Source organism: Vanessa cardui, chromosome 28 (assembly GCF_905220365.1).
Source record: "Vanessa cardui chromosome 28, ilVanCard2.1, whole genome shotgun sequence".
NCBI classification, from domain to species: domain Eukaryota; kingdom Metazoa; phylum Arthropoda; class Insecta; order Lepidoptera; family Nymphalidae; genus Vanessa; species Vanessa cardui.
Genome location: NC_061150.1, coordinates 2,403,159 through 2,414,145, shown reverse-complemented (window position 1 = coordinate 2,414,145; position 10,987 = coordinate 2,403,159). Strand labels below are relative to the sequence as shown.

Here is a 10,987-nt window from a genome sequence, read left to right as displayed (position 1 = left end):
CAGACGAATTTCACACAAAAGGCTATTTGATTGGTTTTTAAAATCAGTTTTATATTATTTAGTAGAGGGTAAGGAACCCAGTAAAAGTTGATCTTTTTATTTCTAATATATATGCGCCGAATAATATAATATTAAAAATCCCGTGTTATAGCGCGCGAAAACACTACTTGGACGCTAAATATGGCGCTGCAATGGGGTCGGTGACGTCACTTGCCTGTATTTTAATCTGTGGTCAAAAGAAATAGTCAAGAGGTGATCGTTTCATTTCCAAGGCGCCAACAACCATGAAATCCTAGTATAACTATATTCTGGACACAATATTTAAAAAAAATCTTTCTGGGCTACATGACCTCACAAAAAAGTTACTGACTACGCAATCAAGTAACAGGAGTAACAAATTTGTATTTTCTCCTTGTTCCAATGCAAAAATCAACAACTAATAAGCTTTCAATATATGGTTGATATATATGTACATATTTAAATAACTTTTTTACAAGATTTCTGAATCTAGTCAGATCAATGCTCTGAGAATTTCATTTATTAGTAAGTGAATCTGATGGTGTCGTTTAGATTCAAATAAATTGAATTATTTAAGCTTTTATAGCTTTAAATAATAAATTGATACAGCTATGTTAGGGATAAGATTTATTGATTTTTGAATTTTAATTTCTTGGCGCGTTCATAACCATGACATTAAATTTTAATTTTTAATGTTGCACGCTACAGATTATATAGAAACTATATATCATGAAATTGAATAAAAAAATATCGATATAATGAAAATTAGGTTTCGATGACGACCCTAGTGTAGATTAATTGAAAATATTGAAAAAGTTTGTAAAGATATTCTAAATAAAAATATAAAAAAACAATTTTACATATTAGAATGAAATTAGCCCTCGTGTTACAGGGGGGAAGGGAGATGTTTTTTTAGGAAATAGGTATTAAAAAGTAAAGATATCCTTCTTCTGGGTTCCAGATTGTTTAGCCGTGAAGGCGTAATATACAGACAGACAGTTACTTTCCCATATCTATAGTATTAGATAATTTCGAAATGTAATTTTGATTTATTATCTATTGTAGGTTAAAGAGCCCAAACGGCCGCGTGGTTAGAACGCGTGCATCTTAACCGATGATTGCGGGTTTAAACCCAGGCAAGTACCACTGGACATTCATGTACTTAATTTGTTTATAATTCATTTCGTGCTCGTGAGGAAACCTGCATGTGGCTAATTTAATAGAAATGTGTATTCCACCCAGCAGTGGGAAATTTACAGGCATTATGATACATTAAAATTAAAACTACTCGTATAATAAAACAAACCATACAATCAAATTAAATTTTAATAATCACATAATTTATTAAATAATCATTATAAATAACATAACAAATACTGAAACATATTAATGACATATCAATATAAAAGTTTATTAAAATCGAAGCACCTAATAAAACAAACGATCACTACTTATTGCTGAATACATTACATATATACAGGATTATTTATTGTTTATAATGACTTGTTACTAAGTTCACATCACTTAACCGCTGTAAGAATCGAGCTTATTAAATAACTCAGAATAATATTGTTATGTTTAGTTAAAACCACAATTTTAGATTCCATTTCAATTCATTGTAGCTCAGATTGGATCCAAAAATTGACCAGCATAGGCAGTAACGTAGCTATGAGGAAGGGCCCCGGTGCATAGGAAAGGAATCGGGCCCTCACCCCCTATTTCCCACTAATAATTACCCTTTAAAATTATAGATACCAAATAAGAAATCTTGTGCGTAGGGTCGTGATTTTCTAGCTTCAAAAGGTTTAGTTTAGAGGGCCCCCTGAACTCAGGGGCCTTGTGCAGTGCACCACCTGTCCCTACGATAGCTACGCCACTGAGTATAGGCTATTTGACTAGTTTAATAGGTTAAACCCAGTAAAAGTAGTTTTTATATCTCGAACATATTTTCAACTTTCGTTAATAAATAACCATTTTTTAATCCATTAATTATATATAGTGATTACAATAATTGGCCATTTATTTTTCGCATTGTCAAATAGCCTATTGATATAGAGAAAATCAGATCTATTAAAACAGTTACTTAATCACATATTAATTAAAAATTACTATGTTAACTTTGTCAGTTTATTTTAAATTGAGACACTGATTTTTTTATTTACTACTCAGTTCAAAATTTTAAAATATCTCTCGACGAATTAAAAAGACAAAATAATTTTGACATTCAATTGACGTGACGTCATCGAGATCTTGAGTTATCTGTGGTTAAAAATGGCGGCGAATTTGTTACCAGCATTTTATATAATTAAAGAATATAAGTAGATGAGCGAGTATTGTATCGTAAATAAATATATTTTGGCTGTTGGAAAAGTTCTGTCGTATTTTAAATAAGCAGGTAATTTTTCTTGTTATTTGTTGTCTTTAGGATTTTTAGCTAAAAGATGAAAAACAATTTGCAACAATAAATATAATTGATTGATATTAAATACATGTTTTTATAAATAAAATCAATTAGTTTCTTTAAAATAAGTCGCTACGGTTTTTGAAGTGGGCAACATTATTAAAAAAAGAAAACAATGGCGAGAAATTAAACTCGCTTAAACTCTGCAGAATACGCTGGAACCGGGAACTTTGTGATAACATTAATTTTCATTACTGTATCGTTGTTTTTATGGAATAGGTTGGCGGACGAGCATATGAGCCACCTGATGGTAAGTGGTCACCATCACCCATAGACAATGACGCTGTAAGAAATAGCAACTATTCCTTACATCGTCAATGCGCCACCAACCTTGGGAACTAAGATGCTATGTCCCTTGTGCCTGATACACTGGCTCACTCAGCCTTCAAACCGGAACACAATAATACTGCGTAGCGGTAGAGTATCTGATGAGTGGGTGGTACCTACCCAGAAGAAATTATTAATTAATATCAAGAGTTATCTTTCAACAATTAATTAACAAAATAACTTTAGCTTATAAATACGACAGAACTTTACCTCCCACCTAATATTAATCAAGCACTGTACTTAAATATTATATAGCAGATATACACTAGCATGGAATATAAAGATTTTTTTACGGTGATGTATATTCAGCGCCTTGCATCTAGCATGTGTAGGCCTTGCATTATATGAATGAACTTGAATTGTCAACTTTTAAAACGTCATATGCGCCATTGTTTTCAACACTTTTATTATAAGATAATACGTATCATAATAGCTTAGCACCGTAATCGATTTCCACGTTTCACAGAATAGTTTTCTGAACTAAGCATCCTCATCATTTCCACTATCTTCTGACACTTCTCCATCCCCCATAAAAACCTCCTCTTGTATCATATTCGGTAGTTTAGCGTTATTATTTATCTGTAGAACAGACGCCATAGCTAAACCTGTTCCGAAGCTATACTCTATGGGCTTCAGGCTTTCGTCTACATTGTCTATGGATAATCTTTTCGCGGGTACATTCTTCTTCCTAACCGCTCTATATCTTCTCACATCGTTCAGTATTGATATTCTTTCGTTGTACAAATGATCGAAGTCGCTTTCAGACGACGACGGAGACAGTTCCAGATCTTTTCTTGTGAATCTGTAATTCTTTGTGTCGATCGTGTCCTTATTATTGTTGATTACTTGTCTATTAACAGCGCTCGCTTCGACATCGCTCAAGCCATCTGAGAGGCCGCTCGAATCCAGACCATTCTTGTCTTTGGTAAGATCGAGCCATTTCGTCACTATAAATAATCGTTTTGACTTTGCCACTGTTAATATTTGACTTTTAACCTTAAATTTGTCTGTTGTTTTGAATATATCGTACGGTATGTCGCTTTCTGTTTCATATTTATCGATTCTAAATTTGAAATCACCTATTTTTTTCTCTTTAATATTGCGTTTTGTTATTTTATAATTCTTAAAAAGTTTTTTAGTTGCTTTTGGTCTTTTTATCTTCGATATAAAACCTTTGCGGTCTAAGAACTCCTCGTATTTAATCTGCCTCGGGAATTCCGGTATGTTTTTCAACTCCGGCATCGTCTTTGCCAACGCCTGCCTCTCTCTCTCCCTCATCATATCCTCTCTTTTCACCAACTTCCTTTGCAACTCTTTCAAAACGACCTTCGACGTCTCCCTTTCTTTCAATCCAGGACCCGTTACTATATCACCGAGGGGTGATGGAACGCTTTCATCCTCAGTCTTGACGAAATAGAATACTTCATCACGTATAACCGGTTCCTTATCTTCGATTCTTAAGACATTCGCTTCCTCGTATTCCTTATCTTCAACTTTAACTTCTTCATCATCGATTCTCAATTTATTCTTCATCTTCTTCAGTCTTATCTGTGAATTCTGAACTGTCGATAGACATTTGGTGATGTTATCTATAATCTCATCTATATCTTTGTCTAGGACATCTAGGCTTATCTCCTGCTTGTTCATCGCGCACGAATCTAGGAACATATCTAGGTGGTGACATTTCTCGAGAGCCAGTTTCAGTTCTAGGCACGACCTAGCTATTCCTGTGTGTACGTCTGAGTATAACCAGGTATCGTTTATGGCGGAACCCGGTTTTTTTAGAGCACTATCGCTATCTTTCGCGCCATAATTCTTCAATAGCCTGTACATGCGTTCCAATGCTTCGTAATTCTCTTTGAATTCTTGGACTAGGTGCTCGATTAGGACATTGTGGATCCAGTGTATCCTTTCGTTGTGGTTTTTGTATATTTTCAGCGCATGCGCAGATGGTATGGCGTGTGCTAACGCTATGTACTTTAACAGTGTTGATTGGACGACTAGGAAGGCGTGATGAATTTTCTGTTGAAGCAAATAATAAAATTAGTGTGCCAAGAGTTGCAGAAAATATTAAGTACGACATATGTTTTGTGATGTCGTAAGAATAAATCATTCAAAAATATCTAATGCTGTTACTATTTAAGACAAATCGAATATATTAAGAGCAGAGATGGCCCAGTGGTTAAAACGCTTGCATCTTAACCGATGATTGCGGGTTCAAACCCACGCAAGCACCGCTGATTCATGTGCTTAATTTGTCTTTATAATTCATCTCTCTCGTACTCAGCGGTGATGCAAAACATCGTGAGGAAACCTGCATGTGACAAATTTCATAGAAATTCTGCCACATGTGTATTCTACCAACCTACATTGCAACAGCCTGGTGGAATAGGTTCCAAACCTTCTCCTCAAAGGGAGAGGAGGCCTTTAGCCCAGCAGGGGGAATTTACAGGCTGCTGTTGTTGTTGAATATATTCACTAATTTAGTGGTTGGTGTACATTTGAACCGATGATTGATTTTGATCTGCTCAATTCGTTTTTATAATTCATCTCGTGCTGTAACATAAAACATCGTGAGGAAACCTGCATGTGTCTTCTGCCACATGTGTATCAACCCACATTGGAGCAGCGTGGTTATATATGCTCCTACAATTCTCCCCAAAGGGAAAGGAGCCCAGCAGTGGGAACTTTACAGGCTTTTCTTGTACATGTTATTAAACATTTATTTGATTATTAAATCAATCATAATTCATCTATTAATAAAAAACTGAAATCATTCACCAGTCCATTCTAACTAATATGACTGTGTATTTTAAATGTTGAAAAAGAGTAACTACTGAGTGTCTCGCCGGTTCTTCTCAATAGAATCTACTTTCGAACCGGTGGTAGCTTCACTTAATCGTTAAATGACGATTCAAAAGTCCTTGTAAAGTAAGAAGGCTACTTGAATAAAGTTTTAACTAATATGACTGTGTTGTTTAAATGCTGAAAAAGAGTAACTACTGAGTTCCTTGCCGGTTCTTCTCGATAGAATCTACTTTCGAACCGGTGGTAGCTTCACTTAATTGTTAAACGACCATTCAAAAGTGCCTGTAAGAGCATACTTGGATAAAGTTTATTTTGGTTTGATACACTCACCATCTCCATCACCATCCATCCATCCAGCACCATCAAGAGCTGAGATGGCCCAGTGGTTAGAACGCGTGCATCTTAACCGATGATTGCGGGTTCAAATCCAGGCAAGCACCACTATATATATGTGCTTAATTGTGTTTATAATTCATCTCATGCTCGGCGGTGAAGGAAAACATCGTGAGGAAACCTGCATGTGTCTAATTTCATCGAAATTCTGTCACATGTGCATTCGACTAACCCGCATTGGAACAGCGTGGTGGAATATGTTCCAATCTCTCTCCTTAATGGAAGAGAAGGCCTTATCTCAGCAGTGGGAAATTTACAGGCTGTTACTTTACTTTACTTTACACTCACCATCAGGTTCTCGCTATCGAACTCGCAAGCCACGTCTCCGTGCAGCCAGGGCACGTTCCCGAGGAGCGAGGAAGTCGCCCGCGACATCAGAACCAACAGCTCGGATTGTTGCCGACAGAGCATCGTACGCATCGATTCTATCACTGTTGTCACTGACGTACTGGAAGGACGGACAACAATTCGTTGGACGGGGGTTTGGTCAGGCAGTCTGGCTATCACGATCCCGTGGCGCCCGCCGAAAGACGGAGAGGGTACCGCTGGTATTTTAGTGGGTAAACCCGGTTAAGCTGGACGAACTTGGCGGCCAGGAAACCGGGGAGTACGCCCCCCCCCCCCTTCCATCAGGTGGGGGAAGCGCGTCAAACGTTTTTCCATCGATAAAAAAAAAGGAAATTTACATACAAGGAATGGTTTGTATTTCTTACAGCGCTATCTGTGGGGGGGGGGGGGGGACTATGACATATATATAATAACTAAGGGACCATTCATTTATTACATAAGACTATTTTGGCTAGTTTTAAACCCCTAATTATAAGAAAAATATGAATAGGCTGATCCCTGACAAGTAAAAATTTTATGTATCGAAATTCCTTCCCACCCCTTTGTAAGGAAACATGAGACTCGGTCGACCACTTATCTCAAAATCTTACGTAATAAATGAATGGCCCTTTTGTAAACTTTAATAAATACACAATTCCCTGAGCCCAAATGTTGTATAAAATCTCTTCATCATTGTAATATAACCAATCTAAGGTGGGGGCCAGTGGCTATTCGAGAGAAATCTCATCCAACTCCACATGGAGGAAAGATATATCAAAATAGCCAAAAACACCCTAAAAGGTGTGGGTCATTAGCGGATCATGCATTCTCAAAGGGATTGACACAATGTGGACATATCATTGTGATTGTTGACGCTTCGATTTCTTTACTTATCAATGTTACCAGTGCAAAAAAATACTTTAATAAACCAAAACAAAATATTTAAACAATTCTATATTCTTTTCTCTTAAACCAATGTTGATGTTATTGAATCAGGCGCAATCCTTCGCCTAGGGATGTGGCCTGAGCCCAGCAGGGTGATATGATAATAATAATAATAACTCTTTATTGTACACACACACTAAAAAATAAATTTTACATTCAATAACACAAAATATAAAATGAAGAAATGTACAACAGGCGGTCTTATCGCTTAAAAGCGATTTCTTCCAGACAACCAGCGTGGAGGAGATAATGTGATAAAGCGAAAAGCGGGTGTACTGCACAGGGTTAAATACTATATGAAATTATATTATAATGAATATCAAAGGGATTGAAAAATAACCAAAATTACCCTTACAGCGATAAGCTAGTATGTTTAGACACAATATGGACATATCATTGTGATTGGTGGCGCTTCGATTTCTTTACTTATGAATGTTACCAGTGCAAAAAAAATACTTTAATAAACCAAAACAAAATATTTAAATAATTCTATATTCTTTTCTCTTAAGCCAATGTTATTGAATCAGGTCCAAACCTTCACATATGGCTTGAGCCCAGCAGTCTCAAAGGGATTGAAAAATAACCAAAATTACCCTTACAGCGATAAGCTAGTATATTTAGACACAATATGGACATATCATCGTGAACGGTGGCGCTCCAATTTCTATACATATGAATGTTACCAGTGCAAAAAAAAATACTTTAATAAACCAAAACAAAGTTAAACAATTCTATATTCTTTTCTCTTAAGTCAATGTTATTTATTGAATCAGGTCCAAACCTTCACATATGGCGCCAATATTGATGTTGTTGAATCAGGCGCAAACATTCGCCCAGGGATGTGGCCTGAGCCCAGCTGTGGGATAAGATAATGAAACAGAAGTATATTCTCACAGTCGGGCGTGCAGGGCGGCGTACTCCCGGCAACAGGCAGTCGCGCGGCGCACGAGCGCCGTGTAGTCGCGCAGCAGCGGCAGCAGCGCCCGAAGCGCCCCGCCGCAGCGCGAGCGGTGCGCCGCCCGCAACGCCGCCGGCACGAGGGCGTAGCCCGCCAGCTTCAGCAGCGACGCGCGCTGGAAGCTGGCCCACGAGATACAGTTCGGAGAATCGCTTCATTCGACGACCTCCGTGGTCTAGTGGTGTGTACACCGGATTTCATGGGTACGCCACTCCGAGTCGATGTAGATTACCGTTAATTTTCTATGTTGTCTTGGGTCTGAGTGTTTGTGGTATCGTTACTTCTGATTTCCATAACACAAGTGCTTCAGCTACTTACATTGGGATCAGAGTAATGTATGTGATGTTGTCTCATATTTATTTATTTACTTATTTGAAAACTGCCCACCACGTTTTCAATTCAAAGCACGTTAACAATCTAAAAAAATGACCAATGACCACAGACAACAAAATTCTTAATTTAAAAAAATGAAGAATTGAATGAGCACGAGATGAATTATAAAGACAAATTAAGCACATGAATTAGCGGTGCTTGCCTGGGTTTGAACCCGCAATCATCGGTTAAGATGCACGCGTTCTAACCACTGGGCCATCTCTGCTCTCTTTAGTACTAAAGAGGAAGGCTATTTAAAAATAAAATAGACGATTCAACAATAAATGAAATAAAAAAAAACATTCTTACTTTCTAGGAGGTGCGGCCGCAATGAGTGCCAATGTAGCGAGTATAGCCAGATTCCGCTCCCCCTGGGTGAACCAGCCCCCCCTAGTGCCCCCCGCGCGCCCCCACAACGCCTCCGCCGCGGGGGCCTCTTGTTCAACTTCCACGCTGTCCTCTCGAAACAGGAGACCGCTTTCGAGTATCGATATAATGTGCTCCCGGCTGTATAACAGCTGAAAATATATTTAATAATTATTAATGTCGTGGAAACTCATCACAAACCATCTAATAATTCTATTTAAATGATGACATTACTTAAATAAATAATAATAAATATGAGACAATGTCACATTCATTACTCTGATCCCAATGTAAGTAGCTATAGCACTAGTGTTATGGAAAATCAGAAGTAACGACGTCACACCCAGACTCAAGACGACATAGAAAACTAATGATAATCTACTTCGATTAGGCCAGGAACCGGTGTACACACCACTCGACCACGGAGGTCGTTGAAGCTAGAGAATTTCTTAGGGATATTTTTAAAAAGAGTTTGAATACGCACTGTTGCTCAACAATATATTTACAACAATATTATGTAGTCACAGTAACATTGATCACTTTGGTAGAATCGCTGATAATCATTGTATTTAAATGAGACGCAAAGATGAGTGTTTAAAATAGAAGCCTTCAATTTTATACAGTTACTATGTTTAATTCATAATTGTATATATTTACCCTCTACTTGGTGGTAGGTCTTTGTACAAGGCCTTCTGGATAGGTTCCACTCACTCATCAGTTATTCTGCCAAACAACAGTACTCATTATTGTTGTTCCGGTTTGAAGGTTGAGTGAGCCAGTGTAACTACAGGCACAAGGGACATAACATCTTAGTTATCAATATTGGTGGTGCATTGACAATGTAAGGATTATTTGATGTTTCTTACAGCGTCATTGCCTATGGGTGATCACTTACCATCAGGTGGCCCATATTATCGTATGCCAACCTATATCATAAAAAATAACTAAAACTAAGATCTTACCATATTTGGTCTGAATTTGATTGCAATCCATCGTCTCGATAACATAGGAGGATTGAAATCCTGTTTCATGAACAATGCCATCTGAAAATATTAATTATTAAATTTTAAAATTTGATTTTATACTTATTGTATAGCTTAACTAGCAATACCAAATCTTCTGTCTGTTTATAGATATATATAAGCAACTTTAGAATAGTTAATCAGTTAACAGAAAGTTATGTATTTGTATGTCTCAAATTTATCATAAGCAATATTCTGATTTTAAGTAAATAAACTTAACTATTACTAATACACTTTGAATTTAAAAAAAGACTTAATGTGACATACTATCTAGTAAAATCATCAAACATATAAGATATATAATTACGCATGTATTACCCATAATTAAATAATAATGAGTGTACGATTTTTTTTATTGTTTACTTGCAAACCCACTTGGAAAACAGGACCTCTGAAGAATGAGGTTATTTATGAATATTATAAGCTCTAGTTAGTCAATCAAAGATAGATAATATACTTAAAAAAATTTAAGAACTAAAGATTCATAACACACATAGTTCCTTACGTAAATAAAAATAGACACAAGAAATAAAAAGCCATATCGTTGATATATCTTTTTTTTTATAATGTTAGTAGGCAACAACCTTATTTATTTCCGTAGTTGTAACTAATATATTTTCTTTTTTTTCTATTCTATTATTGCGTACGTACTATAAATAAATATTTATAAATACTTATGTATTTATAAATGTTTATGTTTCATATTAACGCCGGTTAATGAACAGCTGATAAATATAGTCGCAAGTTATTTGTTGTATTTTAATGTAACTTACCTTAACGAGTTTACTTTTATTTAATTAATTCATAAGAGTTATTATCATTTTCTTCTTAAGTTACACTTATTGGAATAATATTTTATTTTAAAGATAGCTCTAATGTTGTAATAAATTTTCTCACTAGATAATAGATAATGATATGGCAAGATGTCAGTAGTCATTCGATTTTAAAAAACGAGTATCGATATAATTTTGATATACTTTAATCGAAAAA

The 10,987-nt window shown here is 36.2% G+C and overlaps 1 protein-coding gene across 1 annotated transcript; it reads right to left on the bottom strand.

The window, feature by feature from the left end:
- Positions 1-3,016: 3,016 nt before the first annotated feature.
- Positions 3,017-10,971, bottom strand: LOC124541671. The gene is made up of 6 exons (XM_047119597.1): positions 10,771-10,971; positions 9,938-10,018; positions 8,919-9,127; positions 8,174-8,359; positions 6,296-6,455; positions 3,017-4,828 (listed from the first exon to the last, which is right to left on the bottom strand). The coding sequence occupies exons 2-6, from the start codon at positions 10,016-10,018 to the stop codon at positions 3,287-3,289; spliced, it is 2,178 nt and encodes a 725-aa protein (XP_046975553.1). The 5' UTR covers positions 10,771-10,971; the 3' UTR covers positions 3,017-3,286.
- Positions 10,972-10,987: the final 16 nt, after the last annotated feature.

Coding starts and splice junctions, on each gene's coding strand:
- LOC124541671 (XM_047119597.1), bottom strand. CDS start 10,018: ATGGCATTGTTCATGAAACAGGATTTCAATCCTCCTATGTTATCGAGA. Junction 9,128..9,937: donor TCAAATTCAGACCAAATATG/GTAAGATCTTAG, acceptor ATATATTTTCAG/CTGTTATACAGCCGGGAGCA. Junction 4,829..6,295: donor TCGATAGCGAGAACCTGATG/GTGAGTGTAAAG, acceptor TTGCTTCAACAG/AAAATTCATCACGCCTTCCT.